General features: G+C 35.7%; 1 protein-coding gene across 1 annotated transcript in view; it reads right to left on the reverse strand.

The window, feature by feature from the left end:
* Window positions 1-24,071, reverse strand: part of gstcd (glutathione S-transferase, C-terminal domain containing) — a 43,163-nt gene that overhangs the window by 2,237 nt on the left and 16,855 nt on the right. The window contains exons 6-11 of the mRNA XM_055041353.1: window positions 14,259-14,374; window positions 13,886-13,930; window positions 13,160-13,288; window positions 8,591-8,724; window positions 5,094-5,124; window positions 1,783-1,852 (exon numbers count right to left, since the gene is read on the reverse strand). Of these exons, the coding sequence (XP_054897328.1) occupies window positions 1,783-1,852; window positions 5,094-5,124; window positions 8,591-8,724; window positions 13,160-13,288; window positions 13,886-13,930; window positions 14,259-14,374 (525 nt within the window). The remainder of the gene's footprint in view (window positions 1-1,782; window positions 1,853-5,093; window positions 5,125-8,590; window positions 8,725-13,159; window positions 13,289-13,885; window positions 13,931-14,258; window positions 14,375-24,071) is intronic.

Consider the following 24,071-nt stretch of genomic DNA (forward strand, 5'->3'; position numbering starts at 1 on the left):
CATAATTATAGTAATAATTATTACCACAATTGGCAATAACTATGGTAATGCTTATTACCATAATATTTTGTATTATGGTAATAATTAGAGAACTATTACCATAATAATTCTCTCATTATTATGGAAGGTGAATTTCAATTTAGAAAGAGAGAATATTTGCAATACAGAAAAACACAAAACCAATTAGCATGTTAATTAAGTAAATAATTAATTTGATAAATTATGACATGTGAGCTGGAAATGTGCGACTTAAATGATCATTTGTGAAGGACCAGATGCTCCTTTCTTTAAGCTTTGTGAGCGAACTGGTCTTCTGTGTTAAGGCTGAGGCACTTGATCAATGTTTTATAGAAAATGAAAGCCTTCATTGGCCCCCAAAGTTATTATGTGTTTGGACAAAACATACAGATGTTTCTACCTCTGAACTTCAATGTAGAAATGAGATTCTTCTAGCCACACTCAGTTAAACATTTCACATCGTGTTGGGATCATGTGTTTATTTACACATATCTAGTTCAGGTCTTTATTTGATGTATTTAGCCTCTTCACAGAAAAAAAAATGAAACTCCCACCTAAATTAGACACTGTTCATTATCATGCTGCTTTGATGGTAAAAGCCTGACTAGCAGATTTAGAAAAGATAAGAAGATAATATTCTGTAATCTGACAGAAGAGAGCAGTGACAGGTAGTGTCAGATACATATAAAAAGGCTCCAGATTCAAGAACCCTGGGGAGCTTTTCTGATTTAATGAAGCTTTGATAAAGTGGAAAGCTATCAACTTGAAAAAGGGTACTTAACATAATGAAAACAGTTCTCAGTAAAGATCCAGCGCAGAAGTGGAGGTTTCACACTTCCATCTGAATGGGACTCTGACCCAGCAGCTGCTTGTTTCAGTCATTGTTTTTTTTTTTTTTTTTTGCTGTGTCAAATGTTTTTAACACATTTCACAAGATTATAGCTTCATCGGGAGGGGATCTGAATACGTGAATGAAGATATGTGTACGGTGTAAAGCAGAATAGAATAGAATGAGCTTATTCTATTCACAACAATTATCAGTTTTGCATTTATAAATGAATCAATGTACAGATTCAGGAAATTTAACAAATGGCTCTCAGCAATAGACTTCTCATAAAATGAAAAATGCTGATAAATGAAAGTAGAAACTTAAGGTCCAGCTAAAGTAAATATAAGGCATTTTCTCTAATTAATCAAAATGAATTTTGAGTTGAAGTCAATTGAACAGTATTGTAAAGTGAAATGAGCTGCATTCAACTGAAGCCAGTTCAATTGAGATCTCACCTGGTCAGTTCTGCCTCTATTGAGCTCATTTAGAAATATGCTGTTTTAGGGCTACTTATGCAAATAATCTCCTGCTGGCCACGCCCTCTCAACTCAACGTTTCCATTAGAACCTCAGACAAATAGAAATGGCTGCAAGCAGATGCACAGTGGTCATGCATCTTTGACCCCAAAACAGATTTTCAAGGACTTAAAATTGATATGATCTTTTGTAAGACCTCCCTTTTGTAAGAAACCTTCTACAGAGATTCTAAGAATTAATCCCAGATAAGAAAACGGAGAGAGGAAAATATCTCTTGGAACAAACAAGACAAAATACTTGATGCTTGAAAAACAACCAAGCCAAGAAAGAATCAAGTGCACAAATTATTCACAGTTCACCATAATAAATAATCATATCAACTAAAAGGACAGGAATCCTTGTACTTTAATGCCACAATTAGAGACAAGATGGGATAAAAGAGCAGATTATGAACAGTACCAATGAGGCGCCTCTCGGGTGGTAACTGGACCGCAGTCTGATCTGCAAAGCGGCAAAGGATCATGTGTTCCTGAGGAAGACAGATGAAAAATAACTGTTTAATCTGGAAATACTGTTTACCTTGTTTGACCAACTTTTGAAACAATATACCTCCAGGGTGCAACAGTAGGCACAACAAAGCCACGCATTTCAGACATTTAAAGAATTCAGTGAAACTAACATGGATGAATGGATTAGTTTGCTTGTCTAGTACTCCTACTATAGCCTACACCTGCTTGAATTTGTGCACAGCCATGATGCAGATCTCAGCATGTTGCGCCTGTGAGGCAGGAAACATTCTCAGCAGATCGCATGGTTAGGCACAACAAGTTTGCATTTACTAGATGTAAGTATCTGTCAAGATTTTACACTATGTCCATAAAACTACAAGAATTTCCTGTTTTAATGGGAGCAAAACATGATTGCGGAGAGAAAGTAGTAATTCTTTTGTCAAGAATGTATCCAAAGAATGTATCCTAACAATCATCTTATTAGACTTGCCTAGCAACTGTGGAGTCAAAACAAAGTCCACCAGACAAGACTGGAGACATGGCGCGGTTTTGTAAATCTGTATAAACAGTGGCAAAAAGTGACATTACAATCTCACTGGCGTACTTAGCTCAGTGATGAGGGAACGGTCTTGGAAATGAGATGTCTTATCTCGATGCATCGTAAATCTGTCAGCTCATAAAAGCTCAACATTCCTTGACGTGGTTATTTTTACACACACAAAATCAAAGTCAGCACACCCAAACCTGCGGCTCCAACATTAGCAACCAGACTAGCTAACAAGCGTCCATTAGTGGTTGTTGCCATGTATAAACCCCAGCAGCAGTCGCTCTGTCTGCCTTTCCATATTACATGTCATTAGATATTGTGACATGGATCCGGCTTGCAGCTGTTTGTTTGCTCGTAATCATTTCCAGGTGACATGTTTCTAATTTATACGTTTGTTAAAAATAGTTGCCAGATAGGAAATAATACAACTGCCACCCCTAGGAGTGAAATATGTGAATCCCTGTCTGCTTTCCAAACAGACCACATGAACCCAGGTAATTTATTTCCAAACAAAGGACACGCTTCCCCGTTCTAAGCTTCTCCCTGTGTATGGTTCATGTAACAAGTGATTCAGCAGAGCAGTAAGTCATCTCTAAGCTGCCTCTGCTTTAATTGATCCCATTTTTCACAGTGCAGAGCAAATGCTGAATGCAAGGCCGTAAAGCAGAGCTGGCCCTTTACGTTTGAGCCGAGCACCAACACCTCACACCATTAACCCTTTATTTCACAAGCATCTGTCAGCATCTTGTCGTTTGCTTTAACTACTTTCGGTTCACAAGGACAACGGTGGTTCTGCTATAAAACAAGACAAGTGGGTGTCTGGGAGCAGAAACATAGGGAACATTGCTTTCTGCACTCAGCAAAAGAAATAAAGAGTTGCAACGCATGTGCAATGTTATGGGGCTCATACATCAAAAGTTGTGAGTTTGTTTTTTCACTGTTATTTTGTTTAATCTTGTTTTTCTCTCAGTGATAAAAACAAAAATAATAATCTATAATCTCAGAAAATCAGTTTCTGACAATAGTATTCATACACTTTAAGCTTTTTTATGAAGACTTTATGTGATGGAGCAACACAAAGTACTGCACAATTGTAAAGTTGAGAAAAAATTATAATACATGGCTTTAATTTTCTCTTATGAAAAAAACCTGAAATGTGTGCCATGTGTTTATACTTTTGCACCCTTTCCATTGAAATACCTACATAAAATTTGTTGTGCTTGAAGTTGAATCTGTACTCCAATCTCTCATGTCTGTCACAAACTTTAAGCAGGACAACTGATGGTTTTCTTTAAAACTTTTCTTTATTTCCTGTAACTCATCCAGTAGAGCACATCACTAGTTGTTGTCTTACCAGCAGATAATCCCACCTGAGTCGTGAAGCTCTGCATCTCCTCCAGGTTACCATGCTCTTCTTTTCACATGCAAAGCTTCACGGCTCTTTATTTCAGGGTTTTAATGCAAACTCACCAACAAGCCTCTCCGCAGGACACTATTTGTTCACAACTGTTCTCTGACAAATTTCTTAGATCTTGACATAACAGCTATGTGTGTACCAAAATGAAAATACAGACAAGTTGAGTCTTTGAGTCTACTGATAGCATGTGGGTAACAGAACAAAGATGTTTGAATATAAATGCATATTTCATTTGTACAAAACAAAAATAATGAAAACCCTGCACTTTTTTTCCCTTCCATGTAAGAATTGCAAGCCAAAGTGTGTGTGTGTTTGCAACTTGACATAATGTGCAAAGGTTGAAGGGGAGTGAAAACATTTGCAAGGCACTGTATACTATTCTCTGTGCCAGTCAGCCCATGTAAAGGTCCTGCTCTGCACCAAGGAAAAGAAGCTGGCTCAGTGTTTTGACACATCAACCTGAGGTTGCCATGGTTAGGACCCGCAGCTACTTTACACAGATTTCCCCCTCGGGGAATCTGACAGGTCCCATAGATCACTTTGGGACAGCCTCTCCCTGAAGAACAGCAGTGTGCCTGTCCTGAGCGATAAAGGCTCGAGTAGCTGGAGGGTGTGAACACCTCCCTTGTAAAAGCCTGCATAAGATTTGTTCATCAAGACAGAGATCAGAGTAAAGATAGTATTAGTTCTGTTAACGTCTGATTAAAAGAAAAAAAAAAAAACAACAACTTTTGCTTACCAGAAATATTAATCATTCAGGAGAAGCATTTGAAAAAAAATAAATAAATTTAAGCTGAATGTGACCGTAGGACACATCTTGTTTTCATAGCAAAACAATGGAATTTAGACTTGCCTATAATTACAGGTAACACAAATATATTCAACTTTATGAATAAATGTTTAATATGTGTGAAACTCAAACTAAATATTTCCTAATTTGTTTTAATTTCAGAGTCTGATCTAACTTTGACATACTGACGTACTGTTTATATCTACAGAATAAGAACATCTGCAGCTTTTCATGGGTCAGTGATTTGCTGTTCAGGTATATACATTTTCTACCACTGAATGTTTTTCTTTTCCACTTTGGTTAATGCAAGACTTCAACAAAAAAGTATTGAAATACGATAAGAAAACGAAAACAGGAAGCGTAATGATGAAGACATTTGGAAGATAAACCTGCAGCTACTGAAGGTTCCCATCTATGTGAACATTTCAGAAATCTCTAAAAACTGTGCTTTATTTGATACAAAGTAAAATTGAATTGTTGGAGATGTATTCACAGTGTAAAGCATACCTTGGATGTAAGAGTCTCTTGAAACCTTTTGCTGTAAAAACAGAAGACAAATCGTGTTAAAGAACATAAGAGAGAAAAAAGATTTTACTATGTAAATAGAGAACTGTAAAAATAAAAAAATACATTTGGTCATTTTCACCTTTACAGGCTTATAAACTGGAGAATATCTAATTATTTGTTTGTGTGCATTTGTAAAGTAATCAAAAGATATTTAATCAAATTTGGTAATATTTAAAGAATCATAACGATAAAAATTTGTCAAGCAGCCAAACATTACTGCATGTACAGTTCTTATTTTCTTAGGGTTGGTCTGCAAATTGTTAATCCCATTGGTGCTAAATTACATTTAAACTCACTGACTCATTTTATAGCTCCACCCATTTTTGCTATTTTAACTTTTTCTTTGCGGCACAGAATGATTAAGGTTCCAGAAATGTTCATCATGAATTTAGTCCAAAGTGAAATGATAGAATCACTCCACTATACCACTGCAGTACAGTGAGCTTAAGGGATGATTTGTGATTGCAGATATTAGGTGTATCAGCTTGTAATAATGGTCTCCAAAGAGTGCCAGCAAAATACAAAGCATATAAAGCATAGTGATTCTCACCACAGCAGTTGCTATATGAATATTTTCTCTTTTCTGGAACATTCCTTGTAATTTGTGCTTAGTTTAGACTTAAGAAAGTTGCTTTCGCCATCAAATTTCACTTTGACATGAAAAGCAATAAAGTGTGTGTTTATATTTTCTGTGTATGACAAGCCTCAAATAATCTTAACTGGAATGAGGTTTGAGTCATTTCAATTTAACTAAATAATTTCCTCTGCTCCAGTCAAAGAACAGAAGATATAAAACATGACAATCTATACTTGTAAAACTCCATGCACAAATAAGACAAAGCTTTATATTATATTATAATATTTCTGAAAGGCCATATTTTCATGTTTAGCTGCAGAGGCCACATGAGTGTGTGTGTCTGTGTGTGTGGTCTCTTTTTGTGAGAGTCATTTTAAATGGACAAAGCTCTCACAAATAAACCATGAATTTTAGAAAAAAAAGATTAAACAAACACAAATAGAGCTCAAGATTTCATAGAATAATTACTTTCTCCCTGGGAAAGAAGCCAGTTTATTTGTGAAGGATAAATGCAGTTTATCCATCACAAAGTTTGGTTAATGTTTGAGGTTAATTAAAATTCAACAAGCCCTGTGTCAGGGGTTAAGAGCTAGCCCGGTCACATGGAGGAACATTTGGAAGCATTAATACATGGGAAGCTGAGTTTCACAGCTCATAAAAACCTGTGAATGCAGACACCTGCAGAATGCACACATGACTACCTGGAATATGACCCCTAGCAAAAAAGTCGAAGAAAAAAAACACTAAAAGTGTCATGATTAAGTGAGTCAGGTGTGCAGATCCTTTCCACATATTCCCTGCAGACACATCTTAGTATTGGTCCCAAAAACATCTTGCTGTCATTCTAACAAGAAGTTATGAAGGATGAAGAGCTGAGTTGGCAAAAGAAAATTGCGATATTTGCACTAGGCAGTTGAATGCTGTTTCAGCTGTTTAAATGTTTGTAATGGTACTTCTTGTTAGAAAATATGAAATTTGAATAAAAATGCTGAAATAAAACACAAAGTGTTTCCCAGTTTCCCAGACTTTGTCATTAGTGTTCATTGTTATAGCAAATCTCTGTGCATAGACCAATTTTCCTTATTTATTCACCCTATAAGGGCCTTGCTCCCTTGAAAGGATGTGACACCTACAGAAATGTTATACCAGCTAATCTAACAGTACATATTTGGAGAATAAGGATGAGGATGAATTTATTCTCTTAAACAGCCAAGAAGATTAAAACACAACTGGCAATGGAGCAAATCACTTTTCCATCCTCCATTGTCCATTGAAGCTTCTTCTACTGGGAGATAATAAGACTAATTCAGCATTGATGACAAAAATGCCATTTAAAACTTCAAGTATGGTTGTCTCTGTTATTAACTGAAAAACTTCAAATCAAACAAGAAGATATGTCACTGCATCTGACGGTCCTTCATTGATCTGGAGGACATTTTCAATATAAAACTCTACTGGTTGAACTTAAATGCAGCCAGGAGTCTAACACTAAGCCACAGTAAAAGGAAAAACAAACACTAAAAGGCTGGTGCAGCTGGAGTCCTAAATGGTCAGAGTAAAAATGCAAAATGACTAAAATAGGAGTAGGAAAGAGATTTTTAAAATGTGGTACTCGAGACGGCTCTTGAGGCAAGCACCTGTCTGAGGTCCCACACCACCAGCTATCTTTATATTCCAGTGCTCTTGAATGGTACTTTCTTTGAAAAAAAATGAAAATAAAAAAAATCCAGGCTGCCTCACTTAGCTGAAGATCCAATTAGTAGGAATTTGACATGATGGTCTAATTGAAACACACTTCTCTTACTATGTCATAGTAACACATGGCTGATGTACGAAGGACTTACGGGAGCAACACTAGAATTTCCTGCTGTTTCACACATCTAAGCTTAGTGTTACTACCTGGAGACAGTCAGAGAGGGTTCATTGTAAAATTATTACTCTGCAAGTGATGGATTGTAGTTTATGATGAGTGTGACATGCCAGTCACAACATTTTTGCAAGTTCAACAAAATCTTTCAGTATTCAAGCTAAAGTTTGAGTACTGTTCTAAAAATGCAAAATTGACATAGAATGAAGAAGAGAAGTCAGTGAAATATCACACACAGCACCGTTCCTTCCAACCTGATGCCTGGAGCATCATTTGCTGTAGCAGCTTCTCTTCCATAAAATGCCAACGTTACATCAGCACTCCCACACAACAGCTTTGTTTCCAGCAATCAGTCGCATGGAGTTGTTTTAGCAGCTGTCTGCCTTGTTGTGACTAAGTTCTAACAGCATTAAGCAACAAATCAACTTCAATTACGCTCAGTGCATCCTCCTGTTTCTCACTGTCTGGTGAGGCGCCGCGTTTTTCTTTCACTTCTAACTGAGCAGAATCATCCAAACAGCCAGATCGAGGGGCATTTTTCTGTTCAACTGAATATTGCATGTCACAAGTCAAGAGTGATTTCAAGCAGATTTCCATTCCAGTCTATTTATATTACCCCTGACCGCCTCTGCAGTGAGAGCCCCTCTATGGAGCTGACAAGAAGACTGAAAATGTGAGGGACGGACCCTGCAGAGGAGGTGATGTGACACCGCTGCCTCAGACTGTCAGTGGTGCTGATAAGAAACGGGAGCTGAACAAAAACGTAGCGACAAGACAGATTATCTCTATGTGAGAGCAGAAATGGAGTCAGAATGAATTTGGAAATAATAGACAGCAGGGGTTGAACAACTAAAAAAACAGAAAGTCAAGGGAGGAGGGGGAATGGAGGCAGCATTAATCTGACATGAAACTAACAAGGTCACAAACAACATTTTAAGGCAAAACAGCTAATGGAGGTAGCTCTGGAGGGAGGAGTAGAGGAAAGGCACAGACCTCTTTGGGAAGGTGAACTTGACTGCGTTCTGGATGAAGCCGTAGCAACAAGGACTGATGATGAAGGCGGCTCCTGCCTGGACGCAGTGCTCCAACACCATGTCTGTCGCAATCCCACATGCATGGAGGGCAACCTTCATAAGAGCAGACAAAGACAAAACACATACTGTGTAATTCAACTAATAAAGTCCAATTTTGTCTCATTGAAAGCATTTTTTTTTAAGATTATAAACTGAGAGCACAAATTATTGATCCCTACTGATTACTTCATAATGGCTGCTGAACGTAAAACTCCAAACTTCACATCGGGAGCTCCAGCAAACAACAGCATTGATGCTTTCAGAGCAGAAGCACGAAGGCATCAAGATTCCTATTGAGTGGGTAAACTGTGCGTGGTGATAAACACCTGCCCCTCCATTAGTGATGCTATGCTTATATCAGAAACAGCGGAAGGGGACTAAAAGACCCAAGAATGTTTTCTGTCTCTGTCTTCCAGCTATTATTTCCCAGAAAAGCATATCTGGGAAAAAAAAATCTATTGTTAAAAGATGTTTTTCAATTACTAAATATCTATATGAGAATATCCACAAAGGTTCTCTGTGCAACTGAGGTTGCTAAGTCTATGTTCTACAAATGTTTTGCAAGAAGTTATCATGACTGTGAATCTGAATGGAAAATGTCTTGACAGCAGAGCCGCACAACAGAAATTCAGAGCTGATCAGGGCGGGATTAGAACAGCTGGCCAGAGCTCCTCCAACACATGGGGAGATACAGACAGCCTGAGCAACATTGCTAAAGCCACTCTCAGTCACTGGTATGTCTAGACAGGAAGACATTTGCTAATGCTCTCTAAATCTTTATGAAAGTTGGAGCTTATGTACAATTGTTTTCACATAATCTTTGTGGAAGAATGAGATCTAAGATGCAAAAATGTATTTTTCACACAAAATATATGAAAACACAAAGAAACAATATGTCACATACAAACAAGTATGAACAAGCTAAGATGGCAAAACAATAAACAAAAACTGAAAAAACAACAACACAAAAGACAGTTGAACAAAAACTGTATCCTGAAAAGCCAGGCATTCTACTCAGAATAAACTCGGATCACACATTTTACAAAACTCTTTAAACGTATAATTAAATAGAAAATAAAAAGCAGAGTTTAAAATCCTGCATTGCAGCTTTTGAAAGCTAAATGACTTTTTATGTTGTGCCTTTGCTATACGAGTCCTGAAATTTTTAAGTGTAAGAAAAAGGTTACAAGTCTTTCATATATATATATATATTTATTCTTTTTGCAATTAAGAATTGGAAAAGTGTGGCATGAAACTTTATTCTTCGTCCCCGGGTCAATTCATTTTAGGACAACACTTCACTGTGATTACAGCTCCAATGGATACTTCCAGCTATGGAAACTTCAGTCTCAGAAACTCAAGTCATCAGTGGGAAAGCATGCCAGTGGTGAAGATCAACGACTGAAACTATTCATCTGAGTTACCACATCGTTCAGAAATGGCTATTTGTCATGGTAATATTACAAACACTAATTATGAGCTTTCTGTAACACCTCTGTTTATCTTTTTAAATACTATTCATACCAATAAAGCACTTTTAAAGTTAGAAAGTTACAGATCACAGTTTGACAGAAGACAGTAAGTTGTGTACTAACTTAAAAGAAAGACATTCTCTAAATACAGACTCAGATTTATACATTTTTCTTACCAGAGAAAGGGATTGCTAAAGAAAACCCAAACAGGCGCAAGAAGAGCAGCTCTTGAAACCTGCTTAATGTGACAACAAACACATCTAAAGCAAACTAAAAAGCCCATCAAACATCAGTTTTATGTAGATAATTAATGTATCTACAGGACTAAATTCTAATGCAATGTTTCACCTTTGCTTTTATCGACACAAAACCACATTAGTCAAACAGAAGTGCATGAGCAACATTATGCATTTAATGTGAAAACACTTATGCTTGATAATCTTTAAGGGGTATTTTGTCTCTTTAAATTGGCAATAATGAAGCCTTTCTGCAGTCTATGTCTGTTTTACTAATTGCACAATGATTATGTTCATATATATGAACAAGTATTCTTAAGTGACATCTCTGCAGAGTCTGGAGGTAGAAAACAATTAATATGGCCTAAGAAGGAGGGCACTTGTAAAGCTAATAATTCTTCATGAATCAATTTTTCCTCAAGTAAAAAAAGCTGTCAGTGTGTCACTGTGTTCACTAAATAGATTCATCATAGAAAAAATAAGGGTACAATAGTCTATTTTGTTCAAATGATCCCTCCTCTCTCTGCATCCAGCCATGCATAACAACAGTAAATTCTTGCAATCATCTCATATTTCATCATAACAACTTCCTGCCAAATTGCATTTAAAACTTTTTAGGTTTGGAAGCTTTTCCTTTTTACTGTGTTCTAATACCATCAGTCTTGTCATTATAAACCAATAAAGCTGCGAGTCATTTGACAAAGCACATATTTTGTTCCCACGAATATAAATCTACTGGCAGAATCAATTGTAAACAACCAGAAAATCTGAGCACAGTCAATAATAGCTTAAGCCAAAATGAAATCCAAATTACCTTCAAGCTCCACTACCTTTCTGCTCCTTAATACTTAAAATTAGAGCAATAAAGAAAAGCATCTCAATGGATCATGTACACACACATGCACATGTTTGTATTTCTACCCATTTTAGAACTTTGCATTGGTTTCCATTCATTTCAGTGACTGCATTAAGGCATGACCTAGACATTTTCCCTAATAATTACAAGTCCTCTCTTACCTTATCCAGAATTTTATTCACATTTTACTTCTAAACCCAACCCTAAACAAAGGAGTCCACATACATTTTAATTTGCCTTTAAAGCTGCAACTTTAAAATACAGCTTTAAATTTCCTGGCTCTGATTGGAAACAATCAATCAGAGCCAGGAGGTCAGTCAATCACCATCCATGTAGCGCTGCTCCCCACTTTTCTTCCAAATTTTAATTAGAAGTTGAAGTTGGTCAGTTCTGAACCTATTTTTAGTATTTTCTGAAATCCCAGTTATTTTTTCTGCTTGATGCATGTTAATGATTTGACCTTTCTTAAACTGACATTTTGCCTCGATGTCCTGTTACTGTCCTGCTGTTACACCTGAATTTCCTCACTGTCGGACAATAAAGAATATTTCTACTCTATTTTCTTCTAAATATACATAAACCTTTAACATTAAAGACAGTAAAACATATACATAGATTTAATTCTATCCCATTCTTTCAATTAGCATGTAGAAATTATCCTAAATGACTTAAAATAAGAAATATTTAATCTGTTTTAATGTCTGACAGTGAAAAAAAGGTTACATCAGCTGTAACTATTTGTGCAGCAGATGTAAATATCTGGCTTCCACTGTATGTGTTTAAGTGTGCCCAAAAGGTTTCTTCATCCTGCTACAACTTTAACACTTGAGCTGTGAAATGTAAGCCTGGAGGAGCAGATGCTAAAATAAGGTTTTTGGATAATTAACATTCTGAACTGAACGTGACTAAAAGTGGCGCCATGCATAATGCATAAAGGAGTTAAACCTACTGTGATGAGTGGCTCTTTCCAGGTACTGTTCACCTCCATAAGAACATTGAAGTCTGTAGCTAAAACAAAAGCAACTGAATAAAGCCTCTTTTATTCATACATGAATATATAATCCTTTATCTTTCAATCGATAAGTTTATTCACTCACTATAACAAATTTCATCATTAATGTGAAAACATATTCTCATATCAAAAGGGGGTGAAAAGGGAGCAAGAAGAAGAAAAATCTTGTAGAAAACAGACACTTTTTCAATAATTACAAAAAAAAAAATAAATTAATGGCCGCATACATTAAATTAACAAAATACGTTGCGGACAACATATCATTATCCATATCGTTTACTCAAAAGTGTGTGAAACTGAAATCGTAATTAACAAATTGCATCATCCGCATTTGAAAACAAAAGAATAAGGCAATTTTAAGTACACCATGTGTCATGTTAGCATGTAATGTTTTACACCGCAATGCAAAATGAATTATTGTTTCGATGGAATTTTAACGCAGGGAAATATTTTACCATCATGGCGAAGAGACACATCTTTTCTTGCAACTACATTGACATTATTAACCAAGAATATCAGGCCTGTTATGAGTCAGTGGTTACAATGATGTTCAAAAATGCACTCCCTCCCTGAACCACCTTTGGTATTTCTTCAAATCCTGAAGATTTTAGCTTGAAACCCCCAAGGCCATCAAACACGCCCCTGGACAAAGTCAAATTCAACTCTCCCAATTTAATCCAACATTTTGACAAATAAACTAATGTCAGCTTTACTTAGGGGCTGTGTATGTTTACAGTACTTTAAGTGGTAAATAATTTTTTTTCTTGCTTTAAATTTAGTTTCAATTATGTTTTATTGTTTTCTAGTTGTACATGAAGTAACTATCCATTTGTTTAGAGAATCTGAAACCTAAAGAACAGAACAGTTGGAAAACTTGTATTTTTTTTTTTTTTTTTTTACATGTGTCACTCACCCCAATCTGAAACGCTCCAGTAAAGTAATCCAAATTGGCCTGAAGGAAACCAATGTTTTTCAGGCCAAGCTCAATGCTGCGACGTTGGGCTCTAACCAAAGATTCCTCTTTGTTCTCTATAAGGATGATCTGCAATGAAGACAGGAAAATATCAAACAGCGATATTTTTAAAAACAGAATCAGCAGTAATGCAATCAGAGGATTAGGACGTTTCATTTCAAGAAAAAAATGCCATAATATTGTGTTTTGATAAAGCAAAGAATTTTCTTAGAGAGCTACTTTTAAAACACACAATGACACAATACTTTAGTTTGATAAGTAGTTTTACAGTCTGTTAATCTAAAATAATTATTTAACCTCATCTGAAAATGTTATGCAGACAATACGCATTTTGTGATTTTATTAAGGGGCTCCTACTAATCTTTGTCAGTAAAGCACAACCTACCATGATTATAAGGAGAGGTGGGTAAACGACCCAAAAACTGTTTTCAAGTAGGAGTAAAACGATTTCAACATACTTTTACTCAAGTAAAACTAAGAACTAACCATCTAAGAAATTACTTGAGAGTCAAAAAGTATTTTCTAAGAGAGAAACCTCTGTTGGGATAAAATGTCTACCAGAGAGATCATTAGTATCACAATGAGGAACAAGAACATGGAGAAAGAAACAGCTTATTGCTGTACTCTCTGAACACACACACACACATATATATTAAGATACTTTACCTGACAATCTGGAAGTGTGTGCGCCAGAACAATCCCCACATGACCCTGAAAGAAAGTAAAAGAACAAAATAGGGAAAACAGAAATGTATAACATAAGCACAAAGCACATGTAAGGCCCCATAAACTTAACATAAACTCTACTGGTTTTTATAAAAATCCTTTCAAGGGTGTTGCTCAGTGTGCCTGCTTTCAGCTTGTGTGAATGACATGATCCAACAACAACATCCACCTGACAGGAAATGACAAGTACGAGTAATTGCGATGGATTGTTCCATTTCAAATGGTCACTTATGAAGCAGCATCTAATGTGGCTATAGTCAGATGGAGAATTGTGTGTGCACGGTTTAATAGACTGATGGATGAGCATCAATACCGTTCCACTGCAGAAATCCACTATTGTGTCTCCCGGCCTGGCCAGTTCTGTCACCATCACAGCCAAGTTATTTAGTTGTTGCATTTTCCTGATGGCTCGGATGTCAGACATTTTTCCTGAAAAGAAACATAAACAAAACACACACAAGCTCTTATTGCATTTGGCCAAAAATGACAAAGCAGAAGATTTTTTAAACACTCAATTTAATTGAATAGTTAGTGGAAGAATAAGAGCTATGAAGAGAAGAAAGCCTTTGCAAAAAGAAAGGCTTTGCAAAAGCTTTTAGACCTCAAGAAATTTGTTCAGATTTTGTCATATTACAACCACAGACTTTAAATGTTCACAAAATAAAACCAGTAAACAGCACTGTACATTTGATTTAATGTGAACTTGTACATTTTATCTAGTAACTTGTTCGAAAATCAAGAAAGATGCTTGTTACAAAAATCCAACTATGATTTGAATTTTTTAATGTCTTTATTTTGATGTTGTCAGCCTTTACTTTCCTTGTGAAAGCTGCTCAAGTTGTGATTTACAGCAAACAATTTTTGTAGCATTGTAACAGCACAACAATGAAAATGACTCCTTTGACCCAGCAGCATGATTTGTGTGATCCCAGCAAACTGACTGCTAGAGCTATTTCTGTGTTTGTAACAAAACTTTTTATTGCAGCGTAAACAATATGTGGCCAATTAGCCCAGAGCACACTGCAACCTCTTGGCACACAACACTGGCATTTAGCCTCTGCCATGTTGTTTTTGATTTATGAATCCAAATTGATGAGGGTTTCATTTACCCCCCTCAGAGTCACAAACATGAAAATATCAAAACAGAGACACATTGTTTCACTTCCCTTTTGACTGCTTTGTCTGAGACAACAGGTGACCAGATGAAGGTGAAGTAACATTTTCAAAAAGTTTAATTTTTAAAAACAAACAGAAAGAAAGTAATTTGAAATGTAACAAAAATTCTTTCAAGACATTTCTAAAACTAAGAACAGTTGTGCTAATATAAATACATTTTATTGAATACTTAAGAGCTAATATACAAATAGGTATATATATTAAAAAAAAGATACATTTGCTGTGGGTATTTAAGAAACCAAAGCAAATATTTATTTGTAAGCAGAAAATCTGCAGCCCGTTGCACCTCTTCATGTTTCACATTTACATTCCTGCCCTCTAAAATTCAGGTGAATTTTGTGTCTTTCTGACTTAAAGTGGAGGAGGCAGCATACTTAAACATGTTTTTGTTTCCAGATTCAGTCTGGGCTCTTGGGCTGGATAGAGGGAATTAGTGCTGGGAGCACTTACCTGGAATAGCTTTTTAAATAAAACATGCCAGTGCTTGAGTGTGCTGGAGGACAAAACCAACCTGTCCAAGCCAAGCATTCAACATATGCAGGTCTAAGTAAGACTCGTGTTTTCTATATCTCTCAACGTCCAGTTATCGACGTTTATTTCATGTATGCATTTACAACAATAAATGTGTATATCATTAACCTGAATTACTGAGGATGATTTTAAAAAATAGTAATTTCTTCATCCTTTCAAAACTACTGCAAAATGTTGTGTTTGAAATAGAAAATACCTTACAACACTGTGTATTCATATACCGACTGGCATTTAGCAAAGGATTTTCTTTAAAAAAAAAAAGCCAGAAATTATTAATACTTTGAGCTGAATTGGATAATTATTCTCGACCAACCAAGAGGCTTATTTCAGATGGGAATTGAGATAAGAATCTCTCATAAAATAAAGAAGTTTCAATTTCAGGGAAAATTATTTTCATTTATATTTATAAATTAATGAATCGCAAGTCAAAATTGCTGATTGAAATACACATATTGTAAAAAACTGCCTGGACTACAATAAGTCTTATTGTAGATACGCATTCAGCTTGTCTATGCAACACTATATCTAGTACAGGAATTAAGGTAGTCAAGGTTTTAAGAAACTAAACCCAAGTTGTTTCAAAGACAAAACAGTAGACATTTGCGTCAATTATTGGAACAATACAAATATTCCCATATTTCCCATGCTCTCCTATTCCTAATATTGCACAGACCTCAAGTAAACCCAACTCTGTATGCAATATGAATCACTGTGAGCTTAAATTTATGTAAAGAAACTTGAAAAACAGCTTTGTTATCAGCTCTGTGAATGTTTTAGTAACAAAGCACAACAGGAGAGTGTATTCAAAGCTGACATCAAATCTGAAGTCACATCTTTAACCTCAATAGTTTTAGAAATCGGTTTCCCTCTAGTTAAAACTAATGAGATTTTACTGGGCAATCGATGTTATTCTAAAAACATCTAAAGAAGCAAACTAAATGATGTGACTAAAAATACCCTATGAAATCAAGAAATCCTCAGCTTCAATAAGAACATTGAAAGAGGTGGTGATGAAACCAAATTAAAAGTTTTTAAATGTGTGTACTCACATTAATTATACTTAGTGTTTGAAACTCTTAAGGCACCATTTTAGCATACATGCATTAGATAGTGCCAACGAGGGATGCAATCAATATTCATCATTAATGTTGCTATTATGATGGATAACCCATGTTTACCGATATTCGTGATGCAATGCCCAACCCTTTTGACAATACGAAAACAATCACCACACTGCTGACATTCCTTCTCTGCTTCAGTTAACATCCCACAATCCTGCGCTGAACTACCATCCCATATCCAAACATAGCATTAATCATCTCACCTTACAGAAACCCAAACGGCAACAGGATGGAAATAAATATTGGTTATTCATAACAGACCACTTTCACTTACTGAAATTGATATGTTAGAAATGACTAAAATTGGTCGATACAGATGTTAATAGCAACATATTGTGGTTTCATGGTGATCTATAAAATAAAATAAAAAATATTACTATGTGTAAATTAAAACCAATTATCATAAAAACATTCTTGAAACTTCAGAAAAGATGAGCAGGAATCCAAAGTCAGCTTCAGCAGTTACACATTGAGTAGTTATTGAGTTACATAAATGAAGGATCACAATGGCCATCCTCCAAACCATCATCATAGCTACTGCTGCAATGCCTGCAGTTACACGTTTTATCACAGGAGGCTTAAATGTCTCCTCAAGCTCAATGAAGAAAAAACATGCTGTGGCAGCATCACTGGGATAGATTGCAGATCTATTAGTCTTTATCTGCTCTACTAAAGGGTGTCCAGTACTTCTGCACCTGGAAGGTAGCCACCATATCTTCCTTTCCTCCCTAAATGCAGCTTGTGGTCTTATCAAACAAGTCCATTGCGCTGATTAAAATGTGAAGACAAAGCTGTGGAAAAAGGGGAATGTGCAGGATCTAAACCCCCGAGGTGGGTTTACTTCTTCCATCACAGAAGGAACATTTTTGTCAATAAAACACACTTTTTGAAATTTTTTCTTGCATTTGTAATTTCTTTTTTGAAAAGAAAGCAAGAATATTAAACTCAGAAATCAGATATAGTGTGAAAGAAATTTGGGATTTTACTGTTACATTCTGCAAATGGGACTCTTCCTTTCAAAATCAGTTTGTGGTTGTAATGACAAAAAGAAAAGGATTACAAGATATAAACATTTTTGCATGGCACTTTTAGTAGGTTTGAAGACATTAAAGCTGACTAACATTGCACCCACACAGAAAAAGAGCAGCGATTTCCTTACTTGTATCAGTAGTTCCAGTTTTATCTCCTCCTTTTGAGTTAAAGACCTAAACATATACGGTTCCAATATTTGAAGAATAACATTTCACATATGTTCTTAAAACACACCTGCAGAGCATTAATACTGTGTAATAGCTAGCAGGTGCAATCCTCTGGCACAGCTTATCTATGTTGTTGCCACTGAGAATATGAATCCCAGAGAAGAGGAAAGTGACTTAAAATATGCTTATTGCAGAAATGCTCCAAAACACCAAATCTATTGCAAACAAATATGATGTCACAGACAGCCATGTTTACAGACGGTAAGATAAGAAAAACAGCTTAAAATCCAAAGAAACTATCTATGAAGTTTTTTTGCGACAAAAGGAAATAACTTAAATAATATAAAGAAACATGAATTACATGCTGAATCATTCTTGGATGAGGTGATTGCGCAGTTGGAGGAGAAAAAGACATTTAAGCACAAAGTTTGAGTTTAGTAAACATGATATTTAAATCTGACTTTACTTTTCAGAAGACATGCTCATGTTTATACTGTTCTGCATAAACATATTTTTGAGAAACAGAAAACAGATTGCCTTACAAGTTTTATCTGCTCAGTCTGTCCCCTGCAGCTTTTCTGCTCCTGCCATGAATGTTGGTAGGAATTTATCAGGATGTGTCCTTCTTGAGGATTGCTAGGAACAATTTGAACGATCATTTTTACTTCTACATATGAAACACAAGAAACGTATGTAAAAACCCAAACATGTAAAAGAAAAACTAAAAAAGGAGTCAGTGTTTTTCTAAAGACTAAATGAAGCTGGATTTAGCAACCATGGTTCCTGTGACACATCCTAATGTGAGAAAACAAACTATGTTTTATGTATGAGCCTGGAAGAGTGCAAACTGCTGATGTTCTAAGTGTTGAGTGCCGCACACTTGGGGTTTGTAAGAGTAAAATAATGATATAAACAGAGCTGCTGACTCTCATAGAAACAACTCACTGGCAGATCGGAAAATTTCCAAATATGGGTCCAATTGGATAAAAAAAAAGTACCATTGTAAAATGGTACACTTTTATTGCAGTATCTCAATTCAGAGTGGATTCCATGTCATATAGTTTACACAGAGTATTGGATTTCAAGCATTTATTTCTGATTATTTTGCCTCCAGGTAAAATTGAGAAATTCAAGAGCACCAACACAAAAGTGACAGGCAGTGACAGGCAATAGAAGAATGCATATTTAAAGAAAAATAAAAACATAACATTAAAATAATGTACAGTATGGACAAAACTTATAACATTCAATACTGTACAACTATAGATTAATAAAGTTTCTATCTATCCATTTATCTAAAAGCCTGTTTTGGCTATCGTTATTAAGGCTAACTATTAAAGGAGGCCGATTGCGCAAAATTAACTTTTTGCATAGTTTTGCACTTCCATTTGGGTCTCCATTACTTCTGAAAATAATCCAAGCACAAAAAAAAACTATCCAGCTGTTTTCTTGCAATAAGTTAATGTTTTTTAGTGCCTGGAAAATGAGCCATTTCAAAATCTTCCAACTGTAACACCCCAAAACAGCAGACACCTTCCCTCGCCTAACAACCCCAGCCTGTTACCTAGCAATCAAGCAGGTTTTGAGTGTATTTGGTCACGCGCTGTTACCTGTACAATGGCTACTAGAAAAGACGTGTTTTGTTGTTGACTTGTGAATGTGTGTGTGTCAGTTCTGACAGTTTCAAATTGTTTTAGTGGCATCTACTGCAACTGCAGAACAACACAAAGCCAGTCTGACATGCAGTCTTTCGGCTAAGTAAAATTCCTACCAAAACACAATGACGTTTTTAGCTGCAATGTGGAAAATAGTAATAATCCAAGGACAAGGCACTATAAGCTCATCCTACATCTGATATCCTTGTGTGACTAATAACCATAATCAAACTAGGCTTTAACATGGAAAGCAATATTTTTAGCTTACGGGCCTCTTACAAAGCCAGTGCCCTAATTATATGACATTATAAATAGTGGTCTGAAAGTTTTTGCAGGAAAATCAATTAAAAAAATATGAATAAAACAGGTTGACAAATATAGTGTATTCCTCTACCTCATTCCCACATGGATGCAGGAACAATATAGGCCATTCCTGAAAAGATTCAACAGAAAATAGATGAACCGCAATGCTGCTGAAAGTGGGATTCAGTTTGGTTTGATGAAAAACAGTGAGCAACAACTCGGTTGCAGAAAAAAGATTACAGGGAATCCTGCTGTCCCAAATGTCAGTAAAGGAAACTTGAAACTTTTCAGTGTGTTTGCAGAAGATTGCAGTGACAAGAAAAACAAAAGTAACGAAGACAAACATGTGAGGAACAAACTTCACAGTGTGTTTCCCTGAGCTGCTTTGGAATGTCTGTCAAAACATGACCTGACACAGCTGTAGGCGAGATGTCTGCATAATTACCAATCTCCAGCAGAGCCTGTCACAGGTCATGGCACATACCCAATTTGTCTGGTTTCAAAACAAGCAGACAACCAATCAGTAATCTCAATATTGCAGCTCGTAATGCACCCAATTACTGACTTTCTAAATACATGTGCAGATCATCGTTCGCAAACAGGTTCCACATTGATAATTAGAATAAAAAAAAAAATAAACGTGTGGTTAAAATTTCAGCATTCCAAGCTTAACTATTTGGAAATGCAACCACAATATGTTTACTTCATTAGTCGAGCTTAATTGAAAGTCCATCTAAATTGTACATCTTTATTAGAGCAACTAAGCAATATTTGTTCAAAAATAGCTTATTGATAACTTAATTAAATCTAATCTTAGTGGTTTTATTGTATTTCAAATTAACTTAAGTGGCTCACACAACAACCCTTAATAAAAGCTTTGGTATTCATGATGTAAACTAATAAGTTTACATCATAAAGAAGACATGCTCATGTCTTCTTTATTAGTTTTCACAAACTAATAAGTTTACATCACTGATAAATTAGTTCAAAACTTTTAGCACATTTGTTGTGACATTCACTCTTGCAAGCCACAAAACACAAAACATAAAAACAACTACAGTACTTTGTTTAAGCACCTTCTGAGCCACTTCTGCTTATTTTCAATATGGCAAAGCCGCCTCTTTAATCTTCACCACTGTCAAGGTCTGATTTAAGGCACTTTCCGATGGTGACACTGCTTAAAATAATATTACTCACAATTATCAAAATAAAACATCTTGTGAGATTGAATATAGACATCATAAAATCAATGTCATCTTTTGGTACAGATACATTTGCCAGTCGTAGAGAAAAAAAAGCACAAATTTTTTGGGGGGGGATTTGAACCAAAAAAAAAAATAGAAAAAAAATTGTTTTAGACTAAAACTGCTGAAATTCAGGGAGAGTTTTGTCGTCTACATTTGAGATTTCCTCAATCTATTAAACATTTTATCATTTCAGTCAGCTGGGTAAAATAATTCACATTCTACTAAAAGTACATTTACAGATAATAAAGTTCCATTCAGTGAAAGAAGGGCATGTAGATTAGGTTATATTTTATATTTCTCTATGTGTAAACATAATGTGATGATCAGAGTTATTTTAATAGGTAAATAATACCAGCAGGCATTTTGTGATCACTTCTCAGAGCTCGTAATTAATAATCTTAATTCTAAAAATAAGATTTATTGTATACCACTGTGCCTACATTCAGAAGAATAAATGATTCTTCTTATGGCCATATTGTGTGCTGTTGGTTTCATTTTGAACCTACATGGAAGTTTGTACATGTGCACACTGCAGAACAGAAGAGGACTTTACTAGTTTGTTTTTAGAAAGTACTTGGTTATTTACTGATAAGACTAGTTACAAAGATTTATCAACCATCTTCTGTTCATTTTGGTGAGCATATGTACATTTGTATTCTACTCAAGTACACTGGGCTACAAAGATTTTGTAACTTTCTGGGGACAGTTTGTTTGACTTGTTAAACAAACTGGTTATTCAGCTTTATGAGTGTAACTCATTAGTGTGACCTACAGCTTCTTTGGAGAGATTGTTTTTAAAATGACCAAGAACAAACCAAGAGGTCTGTGTGGAGAAAAACGGATCTTCTTCTTTCCATGGCGAAAGACAATCAGATCAACCATGGTGAAATCATCAGACTCTTCAAAGACATGACATAGAGGAGGATGCTCTTTGAAAGCAGGAGATAGGGAATGATAATCCCTGCTTAGATTTTTGAGCAACAAAATCTAAGTCTAGTCTGGTCATAGTCTATTTTTTTTAGTCAGAATTTACCATACGCTTTTTGACGGTTACAAAAAAGCATGGAGTTTGTCTGAAACATCTTAAGGAACATTTGATTAAAAAAAATAATATGTAAGTATATGTATACATTTGCAAAAAATCAACAGCAGTTTCAAATTTGCAACAATACTTTTCATTGATTTTCAAAGTTGAAAATACAGTACTTCAAGAGCAGTCTTAGAGACTTCAAAATATAATGTGACTTTAATGCCCATGATGTGTATAAGTCAACTTTTAACGGGACCTGTGGACATCTATATCTACTGAAAAATTTGTGTCACACTGAAACATTTATATTTGTCAGTGCGGACTTATTGCAGTGAAAATAAAAACAACATGGTGTAGTCTGCATCTCTGACTTATAACGTTTCCAGAACCCTTTTTCTGCACAGATGATGTTTTATAAGCTAACCAGATTGCTGTCATTCAGCTCACAAACTGTTCTCTATCCTTTTGCCAAAGCTGTCAGGATGAGGGAAAAAGTGACAAAAACTGGCATCTGTGAAGTGTTGTGTAAATGGTTTTTGGCTCGCCACCTTAGTGAAATGTTGCAGTCAGTGTGGGGCTTTCACCCCAGGCTTTGCAGAGTTAACTTAACTACAAATAAAGGCCAGCTGGACTCCTGCCAGCTGGTGTCCATAGTTCTAGTTTCCCAACAGAAACACTTCAATGTCAAAGCCAAGAGGGACTGCTCTGACTCTGCAAGCTTTATCATCACTGCAAAAGTCAACTTCTTCAACCCTAAGGAGACTTTTTAAATGAAAGAACATTTTTAGAAGATCAAAAAAAAAAGACTTCAAGTGTTATCTGGTTTTCTATCTCACATAATCCATTTTTGTTTCAGAAAATACACACTTTGCCTTAACATATCCCCTCATTATCTGTGCAAGGATATTTTTATGTTGAAAAGTGGGGCAAAAATTGAAGAGACTGCATAGTAGCCACAAACACCACCAGTGCCCTTTCTGATAATGAGAGCAGGATTTAACTGAATTATTATTATGTCTCTTTGAGCCACCTGTATGCAAGGCTTGGCCCACACTAATACAACCTCGCAAGAAGCATAAACCAGAATCACTCATTTAATGCAGTATTACATTTTGACGAAATATTGTGCTCATGGTTGAGCCGTCGCAAACGAACAGTAATTAGTATGTGAAGATAAATTAAATGATTTGTGCTTTATGTTTAAGTAATTTGTATGTGGAAAAAAGAGACAAAGACAAAACCACATGAAAGAAATTGTGAAGAGGACCAGAGTTATCTGCATGAACCAGATTTTATTTTAACGTACCAGCTATATTTTCAACCAGGACTTTCAAAATAATTGCATCATCTGCCAAAAATGTTAAGAATGACTGACCAGCAGACAAACTGATTATGGGTTCAGTACAAAACCTTTAAGACATATAAAACTTAAGACATATAAACCTGTAAAAAAAAAAAAACATTGTCTGTTCTTACCTAAATATTTAATATTTAAATACTAAATACAGAAATATGAAATGCTTTTCCTTTTTTCTGGTTTAACTGATATTCCACAAGCATGAAACAAGTTCAGATCAGAAATGATACTCTTTTTTTTTTTTTTTAATTAATTTAAAGACAAAGCTGAGGTAATGTTTTTCTTCAGGTTCTTCACTTGCAACAGGCTACAGAAGGAAATGGATGGGATCGCAGCAAAAACAAAGTGTTCTTCTGGGACTCAGGAGTTGGCCTCTGCATGAATTTGCTAGGATCTGACAATCCCTGTCCACTTAAGAGACTACACTCTGCTCAATGCAAAAACTGTGCCGGAATACAACAGGGCTAAGTCAGTGGCGACAGGACCACCCCGCACGAGGCCTTGAGT

Source organism: Poeciliopsis prolifica, unplaced genomic scaffold, assembly GCF_027474105.1.
Source record: "Poeciliopsis prolifica strain line A6 unplaced genomic scaffold, Auburn_PproV2 SCAFFOLD016, whole genome shotgun sequence".
In the NCBI taxonomy this organism is placed as follows: Eukaryota; Metazoa; Chordata; class Actinopteri; order Cyprinodontiformes; family Poeciliidae; genus Poeciliopsis; species Poeciliopsis prolifica.